Below are 27,063 nucleotides of genomic sequence, written 5' to 3'. Positions count from 1 at the left end.
CAACACAATTAAATATAGCCATGCACAAATTTAACATATAATTTTAGAGAATTTTCAGCTCCTTTCCCACCCACTTACCCTGCAAGGTCAATATACGACAGGCTCCAAGCTCCTAGCCCGGTAAACTACTATGTACAGTTGAGACAACTACAACTAAGTAATGCTGACAGTCTTGCTGGCTTTGTTATGATATTAAACACTATTAGTCACCATGCCCTGCAAGGCAAATTCAGCTTGAGATTCTTTAAGTTGTAACCAGGGCATTAAGTATTCATCTTCACCTAAAATTGTGCCAAGCGTTGCATAAAGCAAATATATATCTCTGGAACTTTGGGAGAAATCCATAGTTAATGCTAGATTTTTGCCTATGCTAAATAATCCAAATGGCAGAGGACCCAGAAAGGTCAATTAAAAATTTACTATTATTAGGTTATACCTGTCTTTGAGAAGCTTATATTTTCCTTCTAGGGCTAATGCTGGATTCATGCACACCCCAAGGTAAGAATCTAATTGACCACTTAGATTTCAGTGTTCTATATGAAGGATGAGAGGTTAGCCTTGATGCTTGCTTAACAACCTTCAACCTTCGAACTCTAGATTTCTTTAACTCTCTATTTTTTTTCTTCAAGTTCACAAAAGAACTCTTTATTTGAGGCAAGAAGTCTGGATGAAAGGGTTACCGTTCCCGGCAGCCAAAATCCAGGTGTTAGTGGCACTATTTCAACTTTGTAGTTAGTCAGAAAAGGGTGCCGGGGTCCTACGTTCCCCAGCTGGACAAGAAGAAGGCCAAAACTGGAAGAGGTTCTAACCTACTGAGACTGCTCTTGAGACCCAACAGCTTGTGGGCCGAGCCCTCACAGGCTGTCAGCAGGTCACCGACCCACCACCGAGGGGCAGAGGCCACACTAGGCTACATAGGAGAGGAGGGATGTGGGGCACCTGGGGGGACAGGCACCCACAGCTTCAGAACTCCCCAGTGAAGGGATAGTCCTTGTGGGAGGCATAGACCCTCCAGTTCCCATTGTAGTTGAGTAAGGTGGTCATGTCCATGCTGCTCAGCTCGAAGTCAAAGACCTGAAAGTTCTCTGCAATGTGCTCGGGTGTCACGGACTTGGGAATCATGACCAAATTCCCCTGCATGGGGAACCAGATCAGAACCTGGGCTGTGGTTTTATTGTGCTTGGCTGCACAATGGCTGCACAATCAATGGCTTTGATCTGGGGATCCTCCAACAGGGAAGGGTCCTCAAGCTTGGCCCAGGCCTGTCGGGGGGCCGAGGGGACTGTAGACGGTCACCAGGATGCCTTTGGCCTGGCAGTACTGGATTAACTTCTCCTGGGGGAGGTTTGGGTGGTGCTCCATCTGGTTGACAGCAGGCTTATATTTTAAGAAAAGTTGGTTAAGATCTTCTCGATTTGGAGATGGTTGAGGTTGGAGACTCTGATGGCTTTCACCAGCCCTTCATCCACCTCCCCCAGGAGGAGGACATTTTTGTGTCCACAAAAATGGTGTCACTGGGAATGACATTGCCTTCCCCATCCAGTGGGAAGTATTCCTTCCCGGCCTTGAAGCCCGTGGAGCAGTGAATGAGGTAGAGGTCCAGGGGGTCGAGCACCAGGTCACCCAGTATCTTGTGCAGGCCCCCTTCACCATGCTCTTCTCATGGTACGTGCGCTGCAACTCACTGAGGATGGAGAGGTCCTCACGCTTCATCCCCTGCCCCTTGAGCTTCTCCTGGATGGCCAAGCCCACTTCATGCTCGTTCTGCAACTTGTGAGTGCAGTCGATGTGGTGGTACCCAAGGTCCATCACGACCTTCACAGCCTCAGTCACTTTGCCGGGAGGGGACTTCCAGGTGGCCAGGCCCATGATGGGCACCTTGGTGCCATTGCCCAGCACGAGGTGGCTGGCCAGGACCGCTGAGCTTCGCAGACCTGTGCCCGGAGACCACCTAACTCTGTATTTATATGTTTTTATTTCAATCAAAGGAGTTTAAAGCACATTATTTAATCCATAGAAATTAAACACTTGGTACTTAAATATTATACTAGTTTTTCTATTGTGAATTAAGCTAAAGAATGAGGATGCTACCTTTGGTGACAAAGTCTTCGGCTGTAACATGATCAATTACCTACGCTGAATCAATCATTCATCTCTCCATGAGATAAATGACACATACCTTTAAAAATTTATCTTCACCTGGCAAGGTTTCCACTTTCTTCTGATTTACCTGTGCATCCTCTATTGGTAGATGTGCACATTCGCAAAACATTTTTTTAAGTAATCGGCTTCTGATGAGCCAATCTGTGTCTCAAATTATGTTTGAAGTAGTGTCCTTTAACTAATAGTCCTTTAAAATACTAAGTATCAATATCAGTTCTAAAAATATCATATAATTCATTTTTATAACTTAATAATTCCCAAATAGGAGTATAGCAGAATCTCGGAGGGAGAGAGAGGACAGTGTAAGATATTATATTTATCAAAGGCAGCAAAGGTTAAAAAAGGTTGAGCGACTCTGTCATAAAGAAAAATTATCTGGACACTCTGGAGATCTTCCATCAAATGGAGAAAAGAAAGTTCACAAAAGTTAATTGATTTAAAAAAATAAACTGGATCTAGAACAAATGAATTTTAATGACTATTTTTTTTTTAAAAAATGATTACTTTGTTCATTTCTAATTCTAAAGCTAAAAGTTGGTGAATGGGTGGGATAATATGGAGAACATGGACTGAAAACAAGAGAGATCTGAGCTCAAGTCCCAGCTCGGTTACTAAATGATGGGGCCTTCATTGTCTCATACTTCAGTTTTCTTATGTGAAAGTGAAGGGACCAGCCTAAATGATCACTAAGTACTTTAAAGTTCTACTAGTCTATGAATTTACTAAATTTTTATATCATTTTTTATAAAAGTATTTTATAGACTCTGTATAAGAAAAGCCTGGGGGTGCCTGGGTGGCTCAGTTGGTTAAGCATCTGATTCTTGATTGTGGCTCGGGTCATGATCTCAGGGTCATGAGACGGAGCCCCACATCAGCTCAATGTAGAGCCTGCTTAAGATTTTCTCTCCCTCTCCCCCCTGCCCCTCCCCGCCACTTGTGCGTGTGCTCTCCCTCTCTTTCTCTCTCTCTCCTTTAAAAAAAAAAAGCACATAATAATTGAGGGATGATAACTATGATTCTTTCTAACTAGACATAAGTTCCCGACTCCCTGGCCCTATAGCCAACAGACTCACAGATCATGCACCTTCACCAATCTTTACCAGAATCACTTGTGCAGTATCATCAATCTGGAAGCTCTATTCAGTAGATCTGATGGTGCAACTGAGCCTGTGTGGTTAGAGCACCTCTCAGTGATTTTGATATGTGTCCTTGGTTGAAAAATCACTCTTCCAGGCTCTCTTTTGACAAAATGTTTCTTGGCTTTAGATTGCAAAGACTTATGCCAACAAGGGAAACAAATGTGAAGTTATAATTAAGCTCAAAAAAGTTTATTTCTTTCTTAGCCATCTGAAGATAAACTCAATATTTCTTTTTTTTTTTTAAACACAATATTTCTGATTCATGACTTCCACTGGATCGGAGTTTATTTTTTTTTTATTTTTTTATTTTTTTAAATTTTTTTTTTTAATTTTTTATTTATTTATGATAGTTACAGAGAGAGAGAGAGAGGCAGAGACACAGGCGGAGGGAGAAGCAGGCTCCATGCACCGGGAGCCCGATGTGGGATTCGATCCCGGGTCTCCAGGATCGCGCCCTGGGCCAAAGGCAGGCGCCAAACCGCTGCGCCACCCAGGGATCCCATGGATCGGAGTTTATAAATGCTAGATATTTTAACTTTTTTCTGTGACAGTATCAGGTAATAGGAACTCAGTTGGCATCGAGATAGAATATGTGTTAAGCAAGAGGAACACATATGGATATTTTAAGTTATATGTTTAAAAATAATATATAAGCACATAACAATAACCAAATAATGAACTTTTAACCTCTGGTATCTTTCTTTGCTCCTCGAAATTCACTTGCCATTTTTTTCACCCTTTTCCACCCTGCTGTCTGTGTTAGGAGACTGAATCGTAATGGCCCCTGTAGCCTCTGGCCAACACGTAGCCCTTCTAAGTCATCACAGGAAAGGAGAAGAATACAAATAAGTTCAATGTATTTTTGTTCCTGGATCTCTCCTGGCAAAGTCCTATTTGGTTGGCTGTGTCCCTTGATCAAAGATCACTGTAGGGAGTTCATGGCACTCTTTGCTTTCAGGTTTGGATGATTGTCTCTTTCCTCATCCCTTGGAGGATGGTAACAAGAATGATGCAACTGGCCCCCAGCCTACTGCACTAGCCCTTGTGGCTTCTCTGCATTTATACTTTACAAACAGACCCTTGTAAATAAGCCCTTCTGGAAGGAATTATCTTATTTTGAGCTTGACATCAATTAATTTCCCAGTTTCTGGGATCCTGACTGATATAGCCCTTTATGTTAAAGGTACATTTGAGAATCTTTGATTAATACAAAGAAAGTAGAATATGTGAAAACTTGAGCATTGTTAAGAAAAAAGCCCTAGTTCTGTTTTTAAAAAAAAGGTACGCCTAAGCAATTGAAGAAGAGTATTATGGTAAAAGTCATGTTAACACTGAGGTATTGGTGAATATGAGAAAATGGGGTGTTGATCTGATCTATGATATAGAAAAGAACAAGGTGATGTGAATTTTAACTGAATACAAACACCAAGTCACAAGGCTGAAACCAGTAGTGTTTCTTTATATGCTCCAGAGACACTTGATTTGTGATATTGCATTCATCTGGGGGCAGCTCATTAACAGAATAATATAGGTAAACTGGAAGGAGTTCATGAGGAGTAACCAAATGATAAAAAGCGCTGGAGGACCGACGTGTGAGAAGAGATTAAAAAGATGAAATCACTGGGCTTTAGCTAAATGGTGACTAAGGGGGAACATTCAACTGTCTACAATTATGTAAAGGTTATAAACTTCAAAAGAGAGGCAGCGATTACCACAAATCAAGGCAGCGCTCTGTGTAAGGAGACAAATTAGGAAGGGAAAAGCTCAGTTCAAATAACAGGACCATTTTCTAATGTAGAGCTATTTTGCGTCTTATAAAGTTAAGTGTTACATACTAGAGTCTGAAAAAATTCAAATTACAAATTATTACTTTAATATCTATGTGGACTCTCCATAGTTTATTATCTATTGATGCAGCTTAGAAATCAGCCGTTTGCAAGCATATTTAGAAATAAAAATAATGCCTGTTACTATAAGTTTTGTGCTAGACATTTAACATGCAGCTCATTTAATTGTTAACATTGCATTTTAACAATTAAAGAAAATGAGGGTAAAAAATTTTGAGCAAAATTCATAGCGCCAACTAGCTAGTAAGTGGCAAAGACAGAATGCAACCTGAGGGGGTCTTTATCTCTCTGCCTCCGCTTATAACACTGAAATAGTTAGATTACTTTGGTACATCGTTGTATCTATAAATTTTCATTCTTCTATTATTTACATAACTATATGGATTATTGACTAATCCTGTGAAGTATCTTGTTACTGATTTCCTTGAATACCTAGTGATTTATTTTAGGTACCTTGGAATATGGCTACTCAAGGTTCATGGTCATTAATTTTGCAAGGGATAGCCATTTTCCATTCTTGAAAAAACCCTAAGGTCATCACTCATTCTTGCTACATGGATGAGGTAAAGCCCAAATAATCTCATTTCCTTATTCTTGACACCACTCGTTTTTAATTTTAAAAAATAATTTCCTGAGCCACTATTTTATGTGATTAAAATTGTCCAGTAAGTTATAATGTATTTACAAAGCTGTAATTTTAAAGAAAGGCTGTTAGGCAGCTCTCTTTTTCTTAAAAAGATCATCACCTCTCAATTTAACTTAATTAATTGAAGAATAGGAGTCTCCTTTCCCCTACGACGCTCAGCTTCTATGATCAGAGATAACTGCTGCTAACCATTTCTTCCGTGTCTCTCCAGGAATTTTCTATATAGATATCTGTGCACACTTTCTTTTCTCACTTAGCATTTATCTTGGTTATCTTTCTGTATCAATATATAAAGTGTTAATATAGCCTTTTTAATGGCTATAAAGCGTTTTATTGCATGGGTGTCCCATTATTTACCCAGTTTTCTGTAGATGGATATTTGGATAGTTTCTAGAGTATTTAAAATAATTCTGTTGTGAACATATAGATATATTTATCTTTGTGTACTTATACTGATAGAATAAATTTTTGGCTAGAACATTTCAGGGTCAAAGCACATGTATGTTTACATTTTTTTAATAGGCATTTATCTGATTGTCATCTCTACAGTGGGTTTTACATTAACACAAAAAATATGGTGGCCTAAACAGGCTACTCACACTTTAAAACTCACATCAAATTCCCAGGATATCATGGTATTAACTTCTGCTTTGTGGGCATAAAAATGGCAATTTGCCAAAGATGAACATTTTATTCTACATAAATATTTCACTCCTCAGCCAGACTTACCATTGCCCATTTATATTCTCAAGTCAATAACACATTACTTATGTATATTTTTCCATAGCTTAATTAAAAGAAACTTGCTAATGTTTCAAATAACGGATTTGACTAATTATTTGTTCTAGGCCTTGGCTCAGGCCATTTCTTCCACCTGGAAAATCCACCTCACTCCAGCCCTGCATGTCTATATCCTACCTACCCTTCATGGTTTATTTCAAGTGATACCTTCTTCATCTAAATCATGTTTCCTCAGGACTCCCAGCACCTCTATTTAACCCCTTAATAGCTCACATTTTACACTGTACATCCCTGTTAAATAGTAGCTATCATTATTAGGCAAGAGATTTTTCTAGCTCTAGAAATGTTCTTTTTTTTTTTTCCCTCATGTCCACCCTTGTCTGCTTCAATGGATTGATTTACCTCAAACTACATATCAGTATTGTGATACTACTTTCATTTTCTTTTAAAATAAGTGGTCCATGTTTTTATTTTTAAGATCAACTGGTTAAAACTTTTTTTTTTAATTCTGAAGTTTCAGATTTTTCAACATAGCAAAAAAAAAAAGATTTAAAGTGTCTTTTTGGAATTCAGCTCATAAACACATGCAACCTTAAAAACTGAGAGTTAAATCTGAAACATACTGGTGAGAGTAACATGGATACTATATTAAAGGCTTTTGGAGGCAAGCTAGCATAGTTTACACGCCATTGAACCTATTTATAGAGCTGACTTCTTTCTGCAATGTCAACTGTAACATAATACTTATTTTAAGCTTCAGTATCTCAAATATCAGCCTCTACTAGTTGTACAGTCCTCCTTTATTTGATATCAGAGAGCCCAATGGAGCCTTCAGAAGAACCTAGTCAGATTAGCAAAGATAACTTTTTAGAAGTTCCTAATTTATCTGATTCTCTTTCTGAAGATGAAGAAGTTAAAGCTACTTTCAAACCTGGCTTCTCCCCTCAGCCTAGTAGACGAGGTTCTGATTCTTCTGAAGATCTATACCTGGAGTCTTCATCATCAGGTACAAGAAGAGTTTCTTTTGCTGACACCTTTGGATTCAATCTTGTGTCTGTCAAAGAATTTGATTGCTGGGATTTACCAAGTTCTTCAATCAGTTTTGACTTAACGAAGGACATTTTTCACACAGAAGAATATGTTTTATCTCCACTATTTGATTTGCCTTCTTCAAAAGAAGATCTTATGCAGCAACTTCAAGTACAGAAAGCAGTACTGGAGTCAACTGAGTATCCTCCTGGGTCTACAAGTATGAAGGGCATTATTCGAGTTTTGAATGTTTCTTTTGAGAAGTTAGTATATGTGAGAATGTCCTTGGATGACTGGCAGACACATTATGACATTTTAGCAGAATATGTACCAAATTCATGTGATGGTGAAACTGACCAGTTCTCCTTTAAAATTTTATTGGTTCCCCCTTATCAAAAAGATGGCAGTAAAGTTGAGTTTTGTATACGTTATGAAACTTCTGTTGGTACATTTTGGTCAAATAATAATGGCACAAATTATATATTGATTTGTCAAAAGAAAGAACAAGAGCCGGAACCTGTAAAACCACGGGAAGAAGTTCCTAATAGACAAATTAAAGGCTGTTTAAAGGTAAAATCAAGGTGAGGATATATCTTACATTCTTTACTCTTCATAATCCTAAAGTCTTTTTATGTCATTCTTTATTTCATGTGTTGTAAGAAATAACCATGCTGTTTAAAAATATGCTGCTCATTATATATAAGACAATGGTGCTAGGCTATAACAAGGTCAGTGCTATTCAAATAATAGCACCACGTTATCTGTCCACCAAATGCAAGGAAAAATATGGGTATAATGTAGTAGATGGGGGAGCAGGGGAGCACAATGTGCATACTGCTTGCCTAATGACTTACAAATTGTTAAGTTCAAACCATGGAATCTAGATTCTTAACATGTAAAATTTCATCTTGACATTTATAGTATATTTATTTTCAGTGGGTTTTAAATGTCTTTGCTGTACTTCAAAACATTTCTGATGAACATAAAACTGTGCTTCAAAATGCTCTTAGTGCTCAGAAGTTGGTAGGCATTCCCCCAGACTTCTTAATGATTGAGTCATATAAAGGTGTCTGGAGTCCATGTTAAGGTAAATCATAAGAGCTAGGACTTTAATGACAAACTAAGAGAAAGACAAAAGTACATGAGTAATGCATAAATTATGCATAAAATATTATAATTACAACCAAATGTAACATTATAGAACACAAAGTAGTATAAATTAGTGAAAGCAAATGGAGCAGAAATTTTTTAAAATGACCCAAATAGAAGTAAGTATATTCAGCTTTATAGATTAGAGATTTGGGATATGATTCCTCATTAGTAACCCTGCTCTCTTGTTAATATAAAAAAATAAACTACATTCCGCTCTCTCTATTGTAAAGTTGGCTAATTTCCATAACACTAGGTTAGCAGATAAAACTTCCAGGAGGAGATAAATCCCTTCTGCTCCTCAAAGTGTCTCAGTGGGAAAGTTCACATTATTCCACAAGTGGGATTGGGATTGCCCTCTGGGTGGTCCATCCTAACTATTAGTGGACCTAAAGATTCTAGCAACTGTACCAGAAGTGGTGTAATAGGATGAAGAGGGAACTGGATTAGGAATCAAGACACTGAGATTCTAAGTGGAATTTAATAAAAAATGTAAGGAATGACACTGGAAAAATGTTAGCCTCTTTATGTTTTAATGCTTAGATCTGTTATATGAAAGTAAATAGTAACTACTAAGTGCATTAGTCTAATGCATTAATGAACTAAATATAACATAGGTGGAAGCAATTCAGTCATGCAAAATATTTCTATTTTCATTATCCTTTAAAGTCTTTTGAAAGATTGGCTCACTCACCCTTGTGAATTTTGCCAACTTTCTTAGTTCAAATAAAACTTTCTCAGATTCTAACTGATGCTATTAAGGGAATAATATAACCATAATCTCTACATGTGCTAAAATAATAACTTAGACGTTCATGAAACTACTCAGCAACATGTTAGCTATATAGACAACCTCAGTGCTATTTAACAAACTAATTTATATACACAAACATACACGTTAAATACTTTACAAAAAGAGATCATCATCAGTGAATATCTATTATATGAGCTGCAATTTGCAACTTGCTCTCCTGTTAGAGAAAGGCAAAATTCAGAGAAGTCACAGCCTTACTGTTAAAGAGCTAACAGAAGAAGGAGTATTTAACTAGGAGGATTTGTCTGAAGTTAAAGATGCAGCTTTAAAATTACAAGCAATACATTTCGAACTATGGTAAAGATAGGAGATTCCTTTGATAGACCAAACCTGACTGGATACCAAGAACAAAAACAGGCAACTGATAGGCCTAATCTTCTACCCCACTCATGATATTATTGGAACTTCTCCTAGTCTAAGATATGTATAACTATATATATCCATACACACATTTGTATTCAGAATAGTAATCATTGGATTCATAGCGGACACCATTCAAGTTTTAATATTGCTTTGGGGAAAAACCTGAGAAGAACTAAACCACAAAATGGTCTAAAGGCCTGTAAAGTTTCCTAATGAGTTATAAAAATGGAAAAAATCTCTCTCCTTCAAAACCACAAATACATTTTCTGCACTTCTATAACTTAAAAATGACCAACATAATTCAAACCACATTTTGAAAAAAGCATTTGCCTCTGGAGGAGGCCTTTTGTGCTGAGTTTCAGTCCAACATGAATTTTTACATCTGATTTATATACCACTCAAAATGGAGTGTATAAAGGAAATCCTGACAGATCCTTAGAACAGCATGTGCCGTAATAGAATATTTATACAGCTTTTCCATGATATAATTTATATGCAATGGGGTTTCAAATATTCCTAAAACTCACACAAGAGAGCATTATCAAATTTCTAAATGAATATTGCAGTTGGATTTCATTGTGAAGAATTTAGTTAGGGAAAATAGCACACCTTATTAGTTTTATTTTACAAAACGTGTAGTTGGCTAAAATAAAAGTGAACTAATACTTATTTGATCAAAAAATTATAGTTTCTAAAATATCCTCCTCCCTCCAAAGACTTACAGAATTTAAATGGGTCTTTTTTGAGTATTTCCACACTTCCTCCGTGGCTTAATTTGGAGGTCACTTCTTCCAACAGATAAATACAGAAGAGAAATTTATGTGGATTTTTGCTTCATACATGCAAGCAATTAACAATAGTCTGTTACATAACTCAGAGTTAAAGTGGAAATAAATGGCCCAAATATAGACAGTAACATTTACCTTGAATTCGTCTTAATACCAAAGCTAATTTGCTATCAGGGTTCTGGAGATTTTATCTTCTGAAAGTGTCAATAATCCCTTCTAATAAGTACAGGACGGACTGTGGGAACACATTTAGTGAGGTAGAATTTCTATTACGCGGATCACTCTAGGCACCATGCTTTTTCTATGGAGATCTTTTTTCAGGTCAGAGTTTGTAAATCTCTACATTGATGTGGTTGTATATTTTCTTTGATGTTTGTTAATCTATCCACTTTGACAGAGAGAAAAGCCTAAAGGGAAAGGAAAGCAGAGTCTGTTACTTGCAGGCATGTGACTGAGAATGACCCAGAGGTATTTAATTGCACAGAAAGGCATGCATCATGAGATACTTGATAAGTGTCACTGCATACAAGGCACAGGTGTATGTGCTAGCAAACAAGCTAAGCAGATTTCTGATCTACATCCCATGGGCTTTATTACAAAATAAATGACCAAAAGAGATAAATGACATTGATATAAATGACATTAAATGTACATAGATAAATAAGCAAAAAATAGCATGCAGAAGCAGTTACAATTATGGGCTTCAGAATTCGACATATCTGGCTTTGAGTCCAAGCTCCACCATGCTAGCTGTGTGACTGTGGGCAAGTTGGGCCTGGTTTCTTCATCTGTTAATTGGGAATAACAATAGGACTACCTAATAGGGTTATTTGGAGATTTCTGTGAAATAATACATAAAAACTTTTGGCACAGTGTCTGGAACATAGTCAATTATCAGTAAATGTTAAACCAGTGTAAAAAAGGCACAATTAATTAAAATTAATTTAGATGGATATCAAAATCCTTAGAAAAGCTCAACCTGCTCAAAGTCTCTTTCCTCATTCCTTTCAAGGTTCCTAAGTTTTCATCTTTGGAGAGCCATTTTTTGGCCTCTTGCAGAACTTTAATCAACAAGCAAAACTAATTAAATTGTAAATTTTCTTGAGATCTGTGTCATCTTATATCTGAAACATCTTAAAACTGGGTTATCTTAATGACCATTAAAATCTCCACATTTACTAAGTGAAAAAATGGAGGACCAGATGGGAAAGGGTAAAAAAAGGCATAAATTTTGGCACTGAACAGACATGCATATTAATCCCAGTAAAATATATACTTAATAGCTATGGGACTGTGGATATATTACTTTACTTCTTAGCGCCTCAGTTTATTCATCTGTAAAATAGGGGTGATGATGCCTGCTGTTATCATGATTCAATTAACATAAAATTAGATATTTTTTAAAGCTTTAGTAAAGTGTTGGGCACATATAAAGTAGTCCTCAAAAGCCAACTATAATTGCTTTCATCATTATCAAACCTTGTTTAATGTTTACTAATTTCCGATTCATGGACTTCCATGATTTCTCCAGATATTATAGTCTACCTTGCTCAGTCAAGGTTCCAAAACTCATTCAAGTGTTTATTAAGGACATGTGTGTTGTTAGGCACCAGTACCCATGAGAAACATGGCTGGAAACATGACCCTGTGAAGACAAGGAGAGGTCCAAAGGAAAAAGGCCTGACAGGGACTGAAAGCAGAGAAAGGGACAGAGAAAGAACATCAACTTCAATTATTTTATACCATGGAAACCATGAATAAAACAATAAGAACCATTTACATTATGTTTCAGGTTTTCTAGAATATGCGATCTATAACTTGTGCACGGGCTAGGGGAGTGGCCTTTTTTCTCTCTCACCAGCTGCTAAATGTATGTTCCCAACCATTGGGTACACAGACTGACTTCATCTGGTTTTGTATTTTATTAAGTGAAACCAATTTATTATTTTAAGTAAAGAAATGGCATGATATAGGTGTTGGATGGTATTTATAACTTGGCCAGGTGAATGCAAATAAATTCCTGAAAGACTTCAATGCTAAAGGAGAAAATTGATCGGTCTTCAGTTTTTGTACCTGAGGAATAGAACCCAGGCACATTCAAGAAGGGAAAAGAGAGAAATACTTTCTAAAGCATGATTTTAAGATTACAGAGAGTTTACCTTTCAGGGTGGTACAAAATTGTTAAAACGAGGCCAAGAAAAGCACTGGAAAATGGAGCATAAGATATGGTAATGTTGCATGTTCCAGTCAGAGCCATTGGATCGTGAGACTTCCTTAATTTACACTTACAGTATAATCTGGGATCCTGGAAATAGTCCAAAGAGGTGTAAATAGCCCCATGAGGCCTTTAGGACTTAATGTATTCCATAACTAACTTGTTGTGAGTCCGTACTAATTGTGGAAGCCAGGTCTGCTTTAAGGGGGGGACCTCTGGCAAGGCCATATGGAAACATAAAACGCAGCTGCACAGGACCTGTCAAGAGGACCGTTTGGAAGCTGCCAGCTGGTTGACAGCAAGGAGCCAAGTAGCTTAGTTTCCTTGGAGATCTACCAGGGCTTTGTGGCTTCCTGGTTTTCTATAAATCCATACCCCTAGAAGCCTAAACTCCATGGAGTAGTTTTGTAATCTTGTCTAAAAGAGGGGAAACGAGGGTCTCATCATTCAGGGCATTTCTCAAGCTCTAGCTGAAAGGAATCACTATGGATGCCATTTCTTGTATGGATCCTCTGGATCTCCATAAGCTTTAACTTCCCAGCTGAAGCCCATCTGCAAGCCCATAAAAATTCTCATAGGGTCCAAGCACTCTGAGCCAATAAGGCTCCAGGCAAAAAAAAAAAAAAAAGGATTATGAATTGGGATACTTATTTTTTCAACTTCTTGCAACTTTGCTGACTTTGACTGTCCTAAGTTTTTACCCCAAAACCCCAACAGGAACAACGCAGGAGAAATAACCTCCAAAGAAGACACCCCAGGTGGGCCTGACTGCTTAGTGACCTGGCAAACTTAAGGGATCTTCTATGCTCTGACACTTTGAAACCATGACGGAAATTTTTATATATATGTACACACAAATACATTTCCCTTCCTTAAATGCAGACACATCTAGGATGGCAGGAGCTATCCTTATTCTATACTCAAATAAGGTTGTTGCACACAGGGGCTTTAAATTTGGATTGATCCAATCAAATGACGAATTTTAGAGCAGAGAGTACTATGGGATACAAGTCAGGTCTGAGTACAAAGTTGTAGAAAAGGCTCCAAAGAGGCATGAGGACTTTGGGGGCCTGGAGTGTGTGTGTGTGTGTGTGTGTGTGTGTATTTAGGGGAAAAGGTGGATTCCATAAACAGTGAGGCATAACAGAAACAGCATACCCTTTGAATTTTACTTACCCTTTTTGAAATCTGCAGTAGTAAAAAAGACAAAATATTCCCCAAATTTATATATGTCAAGTATGCCAAATAGTCGATCCTTTTCTTAATTATGTGAAACAGATTTTATAGCCCATTTAACACTGATGATATTCTGATTTGTTTTACAGATTTAAGCCATGACACAAATCAAATAGATTCTAACTCTATAAGAAAAACTCCAAGCTTATTTCCATTCTTAAAAATTACTGTGGATGTCTTCACACAATTGTGAATCACATAGAATTGTGCAGGTAAATTTCAGCTTCATAAGCCATATAATGAAATGAAGCTGGGAAAAATACATTTTACTAATATCTCCTTCAGAGGATAAATACTTACAGATAATTTTGTAATGTACTGTTGTAACTTGAATCATCTGGGTATTTACCAATAAAAAATTACACATTTTTTTAGATGCCACATTCAGGTGCAGAAAAAAATGTAATCTTCACATATATTCTAATAGGTGTATAAGACTGTTGTGTTTGGTGTAAATAAAAGTTCAATCATTGTTTCCAATGTTAATAGAACGCTTGATTTCTGAATAATCTTCAATAAATCATATTGTTGCAGAAAAGATCATTTAATTCTATTTTTTGCTTTGAGGCAGAACTATTTCAAAAAGTACCGGAGCCAAATGGTTATGTATTCTCTTCTGAATCATCTTCTGGGAAGATGGTGTTCTTCAGCAATGCATTCTATAAGGAATAATATGTCTTTTATGTAGCCATTCATACTGTCCCGTGTCTTTAATCTTGTCACTTATTTACTCTGATTCTCAGTTGAATTAAATGTTGGAGTCCCTATTCTTACAAAGTTAAGCAGAATCATATTGTTTCTGTGATTGATTTCTATTTTTTATGTCAACTAACCTAATAATTTTAGAATTGTGCCTGAGGTCCTAACTAGCAAACCAATAAACTAGTTTGTAGTATTTTAATGCAAAAGTAAGAGAAGAAAAAAAACTCACTGCCAACTAGATTATCTGAGGGGGTGGATGGCTGATATCACTGTTACAAGGACTGTGCACTGCAGGCACTAACATTCCGGGGCTGCAGGGAACAGCAGGCTAGCTAACAAGCTCTCCCAATCCTGCCATCGTTAGCTTGGAGTTCTGAGTACTGGAGGGATTGTTATGATTACTGTACTTCCTATGGGGGCCCGGGAAGTTACAATATCAAAAATATTTCAGAAGCTTACTTAGTTTATTTCTCAAGTCTACCTAAAAAAGATAGCTGTTAGAATTTTTGAAACCCTCTTAGACCAATAATGAATAATTTACAATAGCTGTATATACACTATTTTCTAGATATCTAATTTCTTAAATACAATTTCACTCAAGAATGTAACTATATAAGACACTGAAAAGAAATTTCGAATAGGTTTGTGAAAATCAAATGTAATATAGAACAGCTCAAAGTTACACTGGTTGTTAAGTATATTATTTTGTAGAATGGTGAATACAGTATCTACAAGCAGATTCACTGAACCTATGTTAAATTTCTTGAATCTGTGTGTGTGTGTGTGTGTGTGTGTGTACAGTTTTAACAAAAAACTATGTATTCTAATCAATGAGTATGTGCAGAGATCTGGGACAGCCAATCCAGTTCATAATTTATTTAGTAAATTTGACACAGGGAGCAGTTAAGTAATACGGCCCATCTATACTTGAATTATTCTTAATGTATTGCCTTTTTGTGTGGAAAACTACACACACACATCTGTATATGTGAGCTTTTACTTATACCTCATCTTGTGTGTGTGTGTGTGTGTGTGTGTGTGTAAGACATATAATAAAGTCATTCTTCAGATAGTTCATATGTTTTCTAACATTTTATATTTTCTGTCTCAGCAGTATCTCACCTAAAGCTAATTTTGGCAAACCAAGTTAAATTTTTAGGCAATGCTAGTTATATGGACATCCAAGACATTGTTTACAAATCTCGTTAAACTCATATAGTTCAACAGGACTCCTAGTCCTATTCCTGATTTATCCAGATTATGGGATTGCTTTTGCTCTTATTTACTTTGTTATTCTTCCTTTAAATTATAATATTTCTGCTAGTATTTTTTTCATGGAGTAGTTACTTTAAGGATACAAAAAGAACAGCTTTCTTTAAATGAAAGGGTTGCTGTTTTTCATGTTTGCATCTGATGCAATTTATTTATAGGCAAGAAATTAACATTTAATAAAAGATTTACTGTTTATCAGATATCTTCCTTCCACAGATGTCTGGAAGGAAGAAGATTTCCATCATATGGCCCTCTATACCTGTTTAGTCAAAATGTTTACAAAGGTGGCATTTATTGTGGGGGCCTTTTCCTGCACTTTTAAAAAACCTATGTATGTGTCTTCTTCCCAACTGGACTGCAAGTTCCTTGAGGCCAGGAATGATGTGTTTGTCTATGCATTATTCCCCACTAGAACTAATAAAATGATTTGCATATAAAAAGCTCTTAAAATTAATATTAAAGGCAACTGGTTTTCTCTTCAATAACCCTGAGGCCTAGTAAAATCTAAAAGCACCTTCTGAATAATTGAAGAATGAATTATACTTGCTACAGTTTTAATGATGAGTGCTTTTATTGTTTTCACAAGCTTTAAAAATCAGATGCCTTCTGGACATCTCCATCTGGATATCCAGGTGGCAAATCAATTCCCTTAATGTCTCACACCAAAGTTACATTTCTCCTCACAACTTAACTGTTCTTCCTTTATTCTTTCTATATTTTGCTTAAAATCCTAGTCATCATCCCTGCAATGCAAATAAAAAACTTCAATATAATAACTGATTTCTCTCTTGTTGGTTCTTACTTATTCTATACCCATATTATATTCTATGGCCATGAGGTAATGATTGCTCATTTGATCAAAAATAAAAATTATTTTAAAAATTAAAAATAGGATAAAATATAGAAAGACTATATTTATATACCATAAAAACAGATAAAAAAATGAAATTTGCTCTGCAATAACTACATTATTTATTGTCTAAATTGACTCAAAATTAAATATAGAAGTGAACACATGAACCATTATAACATCTTACAGTCTAAATTTAGGTGGTTACTTTCAGTTATCAAGGTATCAATAAGAGATCAATTAAGAAATAAATTAATATAGTCTACATGGGAATACTCTCATTATTGTCTTTCCTTCTATACTAAGTCTTCTAAAGAGCTGATTCATAGAGTCACCATATTACTTTGAAGTAAAGTCAAGTAATCTTAACATATCGAATAAAATAAATATTCACTGGTTAGCCCTTGGCTTTCTTCCTACCACAGTCCAAACCAGTGGGACCAGAACCAGAAAAACCTAACAAGCTGAATAATGAAAGACCAAAGGCAGATATTGTGCATCTACTGGTCAGAACAGAGTCATTCATTCTTTTTATTTGCTAGGGCCAGGGGCAGGGCCCTTATTCATAGAGTGCTACTGCTGCTCATATGGTGCTCCCTGATTCTGATACCTATGGATTCTGGGCCTGCCTGCTAGCTTATCTGCTTTACTTTACCTTAATATCTTCCCTTGACTGAGCCTTTTGCCCTTACCAGATTCCTCCCTGTGTATCTAAACTTAAACTTTACTGAGTCATACAGAACTCTCAGCTCTGTCTTGAGATTGTGTTCCTTCCCCTACAGGAAACCAAAAACCAAAAATATTTAAGAGGAGTAATGCAATGCATCTAAATGTTTAACCTTAAACCTACAAGAAGATAGTGTGATGGATCTGCTACTCTATTAAAGACTATCTACAATTTTGGGGGGATATGATTTTAGATTTAAAGAAAAGTTGCAGGAAGAAGATGAAGACTTCCCATATTCCTATATATATATGTTTTAAAACTATATAACAGATGAGTCCAGTTGCACTGATTCTTATAGGTGAGAGCTTTAACTTTAGTTGGCAAATTGAATTTAAATCAAATATAAAAAAATAACTTTTGAAAATATTAAGCAATGGTAATTTTTAGTTTGTAGCTAATTGCTGATTTTGCAGATTCTAAAATACATTTAAAATATCTTGTGAGGGGATCCCTGGGTGGCGCAGCGGTTTGGCGCCTGCCTTTGGCTCAGGGCGCGATCCTGGAGACCCAGGATCGAATCCCACATCAGGCTCCCGGTGCATGGAGCCTGCTTCTCCCTCCGCCTGTGTCTCTGCCTCTCTCTCTCTCTCTCTGTGACTATCATAAATAAATAAATTAATTAATTAAAAAAAAAATATCTTGTGAAAATAAAAGGGATCCCTGGGTGGCCCAGCAGATTAGCGCCTGCCTTTGACCCAGGGCATGATCCTGGAGTCCCAGGATCCAATCCCACATCAGGCTCCCTGCATGGAGCCTGCCTCTCCCTCTGCCTGTGTCTCTGCCTCTCTCTCTCTCTCTCTGTGTCTCTCATGAATAAATAAATAAAATCTTAAAAAAATATATCTTGTGAAAATGTTAGCGAACTCAGTGAAATAGTAGCCATCATCAGACAGACATTATAATGTTTAATTTTTTTAAACATTTAAAACTTTAAAAATATATTAGTTTTGTTTTCATGACAGGAAGGATTGGGAAACAAACATATATTTTAGGAAATTAGCATAACTTATCATATCTTTATGGCAAAAAATATGTTCCCCTATACTGATAATAGCAATCAGTTCCTACATTACCACCCTCAACTAACATCTCATAGTTTCATTACGAGTTTTACTATAATTTTCCTAATATCCTAAAGAACTTTATTGTGTAAAACCTAAAGTCGCAACCCAAAGTAAAAATGTATTGTTGAGGTAGGCAACGCATAACTTGTAAATAGTTATCATTTTTCTTTCAAAGAAGTTTTTAAATGCAGTTGGCTGGAAATTAAAGTTTTATCAGTTAAATTTGTTGTTTTCCACTTTCAATACACAAGTGGAGATGGGTTTCCACTGAAAATGTTATTTGTAAGACTGAATTAAACATTTCTAGGTAAGCCTTAGCTGTTGAGAAATTGGGGGGAGTTATTACTTTTTTAGTACAATAGAATATACTTGTCTATGATGAATTGTAACCTCTAAGGAAATTAATTTTTTTGGAAACCCTTTTCAAAATTATGTTGACATGATTGTAAAGGTCACTTGTGTGTGTGTGTGTGTGTGTGTGTGTGTGTGTGTATTTGTCTAATTCCCAGAGAATTCTTTGGCTACTTATAACATTGTAACATTGTTTAGAATTTAGCTACAAAACTACATGGGACTTTCATGTTATGTATATAAACTATACCTGATTGATAACTTTAATTCTATGATATATATGACTTTAATAGTTTACCTTGTTCTTTTATTTAGAAATGTCTAATTATATAAGCTTAAGGAATACATGTTTTAAATCTATCATTTCTTAAGTGATATAAACCATTAGATCACTTTTATACATCATAGTAAGCAACACTAGCCCCATTTCACATAAGAAGAAATTTAGGCAAAAGGGATTTCTTTGATCCAGAAAATACTTAAGAGGAGAAACTGGGCTTGTAATTTAAATTCTCTAATCTCCTATGGCTCTGAGCCATAATGCCTCACTAAGGCACTTATTGATAAAGAAATAACAGAGTTCTTATTTTATGTAGAACACTTCTAGGTAGCTTCTATCTTCGAACATTAATTTGATTAATGGATAATATTTATATACATGAAAAGTTAACTATCAACATGATATGTGCCAAATGAATGACATATATTCAGAGCAAATCGTAAGAAATACAAAGCAACAGGCATTTAAGAAAGAACTATTATGAAGGAAGAGCATCACAGAGGAGTTGAACTTGACCTTGAAATGGTCAAACTTGAGTAAGTGGTAAAGAAGCAAGAAAGTATTTACAGAGAGTAAAAAATATGTGTGGGAATGGCAGCGCAAAGGACAACTTGGTGATTTTGTTAGTCAATCAGACTGCCTTGGATGGACAGAGTTGTGAAAGTCAAACTTGAAAAACAAAGTTGAAAAATAATTGTATTCTATTGCTAGGCTGAAAATTTGAACTTTAGTCATCCCATTTGAGGATAAAATAGCATTTTAGTTGTACTAATTCAGGAAGTATTCAGAATAAATTAATGAAAGCTATGAACTAGATTGCTAACTACAAGAAATGATATTGATGTGATTGTAAATGTTGTGAGACTAATTTTCCCAATGTTTTTCTCTTAACATGCTTTCCAGTAATCGTTTTTTATGAAAGATTCTTTACTGCCTTGAAAAACTGCTTATGGCACTTATGAACACCATCATACTTCTGCTTGTGTTTTGGGAGTCTCATGGTTTAAAGATCTTTTCTATGTTTTTAACCGTTTTTTTTTTTTTTTTTTTTTTTTTTTACTTACTGTCACTTTCTACATTTGCAATGGTTAACTACAGGTTTTATTCTTTTCTCATTATCAATATTGGTTATTTAATTGTTTTGGTATAGATCATCTTTAATATAAGAAGCAGATATGTAAGATGGCATGCATTTTTAGATATTCCTGTATCTATTTCATGGGTGACTCATTTTACTACTGTGGTCATGCTCAGGGAACATTTCTCTTTGTAATCAGTTGATCCAAATTCTTCCTTTAAAAAATCTAAGGTTTATGTTTTCACTTAGTGAAAGATTAGTCCAGGCATTTCACTGTTTATTTTCATGGATGGGTATATGGAAAGTACACGAGTATGATTCCGTCTATAATACCAGTGACCTCAAGATTGAAAGAGTATGGGTCTTGGTTAACTTGAAAGAAAAAAAATCATAAAAATATTAGTAGCAAAGTTCTTACTGTGCTCTTCACCTTGTGCACTGATAGAGAATAAACAAACACCACCAATGATGGGAGAAAGGAATAAAGGATCTTCATGCTTTCAACAAGTGTTATTGAGCACATACTATGTATAACATACTGTTCTAAACACTGGGGATACATTAGCGAAAAAATGACAATGTCTTTCCTCGGTTAGCTTATATTATAACGGGAGGGAAAACTAATAAGATAAAGAGTAACTAAGCTATGTTAGAAAATGGCAAATGAGAGTATAAAATGCAAAACCACATAAGGGGACGAATAAAGATTGCACATCACTGAGAAAATCACATCTGATCAGAGACTTGAAAACGGTCAGTCATGAAGAAATCTGGGGGAACAGGGTTCCACGCTGAACAAAGCCACAAGGCCAATACGTGAAGCAATTTCAAGTGATGGGCCTTTCCCTTCTGTTTGCATGAGGTTCTCATGCTCCTTATGCCTCCTATAGACTCTTGGGCATATTTTCCACAGGACCAGTCACTACCTAGCCACAGGGTCTCATGCCAGAAAGGCATGAAAACAGATTCTCTTTGACACCAAAGCTTTTCAGTATCCCTTTCTCCCTTCTCTGGCTACTCTCTGGCTGCCCAGACTCTCATTTCCTAGCTTTCTAGGTCTATCTTTTCCACTGACGCATCGAGTTGCAGTTTTATTTTAGTGAAGATGGAGATGTGCTATAGTTAATTAATCAAAGAGGGAATTCAACATTTGAGTTACTTGAGTTAAAAAAGCACTAAATAATTATACCTATCAAAATTTTTATTTTAAGTTGTTTGGTTATCCTGACTATAGACTACTAGTATTAAGGATATGGAATAAGATTATGTAAGTTGAGACATGAAAAAAAGATTTTTTTCATAAAATCAACCCCTTATACATATAAATGAAGCAATCCACTGTAAAATGCTGATCCTCAAAGATAGCAAGTGCAATCCTGCAAGCACCCTCATGTACCAGGTCAGAAAAAAAGAAGACCAGAATATAGACGGTTGTGGTATTTTTATATGAAACATTCTCTCACACGTGAAAAACTTCAAACACATTATCAGTATTATCCACAAACTTATGTTTAAACTATTACATGGCAAATTCTGCCTTTTTCAATACCTCATTTCTATTATTTTTACTTCAAGACTATTTCTTGTATAGGATCCAAGCTACTAGTGTCCTTTGCAATACACTTTATGGTGCTTGCATTTGTAATAATTGTTTGGATAATTTGCTACAAAACAACTGCAAAACAAACAAAACAACAACAACAACAAAACAAAACAAAACAAAAAAACAACAACTGCAACCAGGGCATGATCCTGGAGTCCAGGATCCAATCCCACATCAGGCTCCCTGCATGGAGCCTGCCTCTCCCTCTGCCTGTGTCTCTGCCTCTCTCTCTCTCTCTCTCTCTCTCTCTCTCTCTCTCTCTCTCTCTCTCTCTCTCTCTCTCTCTCTCTCTCTCTCTCTCAAAAAAAAAAAAAGTCCATGTAGGGTCTCTCCAAGACCTTAAAGCTAGTAAAAGAATTACATTTCTAGGACATCATCCAAATTAAAAACTTTTGCACTTCAAATGACACAGTTAAGAAAATGAAAATACAACCCACCCTGGTGGCTTTGTCTGACTTCGGCTCAGCTCATGATCTCGGGTCCTGAGATCAAGCCCTGTGGTGGGCTTCCTGCTCAGTGGGGAATCTGCTTCTCCCTCTCCCTATACCTCTCTGTCCCCCCAGTCATGGATGTCCCCCCCTTTCTCAAATAAATAAATAGAATCTTTTTTTTTTTTACTTACTGTCACTTTCTACATTTGCAATGGTTAACTACAGGTTTTATTCTTTTCTCATTATCAATATTGGTTATTTAATTGTTTTGGTATAGATCATCTTTAATATAAGAAGCAGATATGTAAGATGGCATGCATTTTTAGATATTCCTGTATCTATTTCATGGGTGACTCATTTTACTACTGTGGTCATGCTCAGGGAACATTTCTCTTTGTAATCAGTTGATCCAAATTCTTCCTTTAAAAAATCTAAGGTTTATGTTTTCACTTAGTGAAAGATTAGTCCAGGCATTTCACTGTTTATTTTCATGGATGGGTATATGGAAAGTACACGAGTATGATTCCGTCTATAATACCAGTGACCTCAAGATTGAAAGAGTATGGGTCTTGGTTAACTTGAAAGAAAAAAAATCATAAAAATATTAGTAGCAAAGTTCTTACTGTGCTCTTCACCTTGTGCACTGATAGAGAATAAACAAACACCACCAATGATGGGAGAAAGGAATAAAGGATCTTCATGCTTTCAACAAGTGTTATTGAGCACATACTATGTATAACTTACTGTTCTAAACACTGGGGATACATTAGCGAAAAAATGACAATGTCTTTCCTCGGTTAGCTTATATTATAACGGGAGGGAAAACTAATAAGATAAAGAGTAATAAAGCTATGTTAGAAAATGGCAAATGAGAGTATAAAATGCAAAACCACATAAGGGGACGAATAAAGATTGCACATCACTGAGAAAATCACATCTGATCAGAGACTTGAAAACGGTCAGTCATGAAGAAATCTGGGGGAACAGGGTTCCACGCTGAACAAAGCCACAAGGCCAATACGTGAAGCAATTTCAAGTGATGGGCCTTTCCCTTCTGTTTGCATGAGGTTCTCATGCTCCTTTATGCCTCCTATAGACTCTTGGGCATATTTTCCACAGGACCAGTCACTACCTAGCCACAGGGTCTCATGCCAGAAAGGCATGAAAACAGATTCTCTTTGACACCAAAGCTTTTCAGTATCCCTTTCTCCCTTCTCTGGCTACTCTCTGGCTGCCCAGACTCTCATTTCCTAGCTTTCTAGGTCTATCTTTTCCACTGACGCATCGAGTTGCAGTTTTATTTTAGTGAAGATGGAGATGTGCTATAGTTAATTAATCAAAGAGGGAATTCAACATTTGAGTTACTTGAGTTAAAAAAGCACTAAATAATTATACCTATCAAAATTTTTATTTTAAGTTGTTTGGTTATCCTGACTATAGACTACTAGTATTAAGGATATGGAATAAGATTATGTAAGTGAGACATGAAAAAAAGATTTTTTTCATAAAATCAACCCCTTATACATATAAATGAAGCAATCCACTGTAAAATGCTGATCCTCAAAGATAGCAAGTGCAATCCTGCAAGCACCCTCATGTACCAGGTCAGAAAAAAAGAAGACCAGAATATAGACGGTTGTGGTATTTTTATATGAAACATTCTCTCACACGTGAAAAACTTCAAACACATTATCAGTATTATCCACAATCTGCTTACATCTACGTCAGTCTAGAACCTAGGTAGGACCCATAACTGTTGGATGTTTTCTAGCATTTAGTACTGAAATTAACGTTAGCAAGAATATGAAGTATAATTAGCTGCTTGTGGTAATTACATTGATAAGGACTATTTATGTTAAAAATGATATTGTCTCCTTTTAAAGAGATTAAATCAAATAAAGTCTATGTAGGAAGTGCCTGGGTGGCTTAGTTAGTTAAGCATCTGACTTTGGCTCAGGTCATGATCTCAGGGTCCTGGGATCAGCAGGAAGTCTACTTGTCCCTCTCCTTCTGCCCCTCCCCTTTCTCATGCTCTATCTCTCTGTGTCTCTGTCTCTCTGTCTCTCTCTCTCTCAAAAAAAAAAAAAAGTCCATGTAGGGTCTCTCCAAGACCTTAAAGCTAGTAAAAGAATTACATTTCTAGGACATCATCCAAATTAAAAACTTTTGCACTTCAAATGACACAGTTAAGAAAATGAAAATACAACCCACCCTGGTGGCTTTGTCTGACTTCGGCTCAGCTCATGATCTCGGGTCCTGAGATCAAGCCCTGTGGTGGGCTTCCTGCTCAGTGGGGAATCTGCTTCTCCCTCTCCCTATACCTCTCTGTCCCCCCAGTCATGGATGTCCCCCCCCTTTCTCAAATAAATAAATAGAATCTTTTTTTTAAAGACAACTCACGTAACAGGAGAAAATATTTACAAATTGTGTATCTAGTAAGTGATTTATATACAGAAGAATTCTTACAAATGAATAATGAAAAGACAACTCAATTTTAAAATAAGCTAAAGATCTGAATAGACGTTTCTCTAAAGAAGCTATTTTAATGACCTATAAGCACATAAAACAGGGCTCAACATCATCAGTCATTTAGGAACATGCAAATCAAAACCACAGTGAGGTATCACTTCACACCCACTAGAATGATTATGATCAATAAGAGGTAATTTCCCTTAATGTTGGCAAGGAAATGAAGAAATTAAAAACCTCATGTACTAATGGTGGAATTATAAAATGGTACAGCTACTTTTCAGGAAAATAGTATGACAGTTTCTCAATATGTGAAATATGGAATCACCATATCCCAGCAATTTCACACCTAGGTTTCTACCCAAGGGAAATGAAAACATATGTCCACACAAATGTAAGTGTTTATAGAAGTACTACATGTAAGAACCAAAAGGTGGAACAATCCAAATGCCCAACAACTGGTGAACGGACAAAGTGTGGTATATCTATGTAATGGAATACTACTAAAAGATATAAAGAAAATACTAATACATGCTACAACATTGATGAACCTCAAAACATTATGCTCTGTGAAAGAAGCCAGACATGAAAGAACACATATTACATAATTCCATTTGTATGAAATGCCCAGATTAGGCAAATATATGGAGACAGATTAGTGTCACTAGGGCTGAGGGTGAGAAATGAAGAGTGAACCTAAGGGACCTGAGGTTTCTTTTCCAGGTACTGGAAATTTTTAAGATTAGATTTTGGTGATGGCTGCACGATTCTGAAAATATACTAAATATACTAAAAATTATTGAGTTGAACACTTAAAGCAGGTGAATTTTATGGTATATGTAAGTGGATAAAAAGTTGTTAGCTTCAAAAAAACATTACCGATTTTGTATGGAGAAATGATTTAATGATAAATAAATCTGTAGGCCTATTGCAGAATTAGGGTATATGGAATTTAGAAATAGAAATAGAAATTCTCCTGAAATTTAGTAGAGAAGATGTTGTGTTCTAGACCAGTTTAGAACAATAGAGTGGCAAGAAAATGAATATAGGTAGTATATAAAGTTCTACATGAAAGGGTATATAATAGCATAGTTTTTATACATGAAATGTGGATTAGGTTCAAAGGATACTTGAGTGCCACTCCATGAATGCCGTAGGTAATTCTGCTGTAGGAATAAAGAAAGTTTGATCCCCTCTTTATGGTATGTTAAAAACGGAACAACTTTCACTCAATTACATTTTTCTTATTGTTTCAATAGGAAATATGGATGTAAACTTCATCTTTTTGCAGAGTGCAAAATGCCAACATAATAATAACAGCTAATACTTATGGATTGCTTGCTGTATGCCAGACATTGAGTGGTTTAAATTCATTTCTTCTTCATTTAGTGTATTAAATTGATATGAATACTTACTCTTCTTACTTGGTTTAATTAAGTTGTTTTTTTGTTTTGTTTTGTTTTTGTTTTGTTTTGTTTTGTTTTCTGGTGTCTTCTCTCTCGGGCTTTTCTTGGCTCTCTTTTTTTCTGTCCCCTCCCACCTTCAGTATAAATGATACTATTCATGTTTCAGAGTCTCATTTCTTAAAAACAACCACTTTGTTCACGTTGTCCTGCCTTTAGCCAAAAACCAATTTGACATTGGAGAAATATATCAAATCAGATTTTATGCTGAGTTTTTACTGATTTATTCAAAATGCTCAAGTGGTTTGTATATGTAAATCCAAGCAACGTGGGCTGAAGGGAAGGAGGTCTTTGTGAAACGGTAGATTCCACGGAGTACAGAATCTTTTGTGAAGAAATCTGCAACAGAGGATGCAAGAAAGAAAACAGTTCACAAAAGGTGTGGGTGAAGGGTGGCAAAGAAAACATGTAACACAAAATGTGGACATTTGTGAGGGATGCCTCAGTGCATTGCATTAATAATTTGCATATTAAGAAGTCATGAGTCTTCACGTTAATGAATCCCTAACTAGTCTCTGACACAATAGACTGAACCGTCCCTGGAGGAGTCATTATGGCCTATCATGTCAATGAGCCGCATATTAATGACTCTCTTACATGCTCATCAACAGGTAGCCTAATAGGCTCCCATTGAGTTCTTTTT

General features: G+C 36.1%; 1 protein-coding gene and 1 pseudogene across 6 annotated transcripts in view; one reads left to right on the top strand and one right to left on the bottom strand.

The window, feature by feature from the left end:
• Nucleotides 1-963: 963 nt before the first annotated feature.
• LOC121474582 lies at nucleotides 964-2,261 on the bottom strand (annotated as a pseudogene).
• A 5,063-nt stretch (nucleotides 2,262-7,324) lies between these two features.
• PPP1R3A (protein phosphatase 1 regulatory subunit 3A) overlaps nucleotides 7,325-27,063 on the top strand; it is a 47,420-nt gene continuing 27,681 nt past the window's right edge. For 4 of the 6 annotated variants that reach the window (XM_041727852.1, XM_041727850.1, XM_041727851.1 and 1 more), the window contains exon 1: nucleotides 7,325-8,146. In XM_041727852.1, coding sequence (XP_041583786.1) covers nucleotides 7,359-8,146 — 788 coding nt within the window. In that variant the 5' untranslated portion in view covers nucleotides 7,325-7,358. The remainder of the gene's footprint in view (nucleotides 8,147-27,063) is intronic. The other 2 variants (XM_041727849.1, XM_041727848.1) reach the window with 1 other exon arrangement.

This window comes from Vulpes lagopus, chromosome 13 (assembly GCF_018345385.1).
Source record: "Vulpes lagopus strain Blue_001 chromosome 13, ASM1834538v1, whole genome shotgun sequence".
NCBI lineage: Eukaryota > Metazoa > Chordata > Mammalia > Carnivora > Canidae > Vulpes > Vulpes lagopus.
Note: the sequence above shows the minus strand (reverse complement) of the source record. Positions and strands in the feature narration are given on the sequence as shown.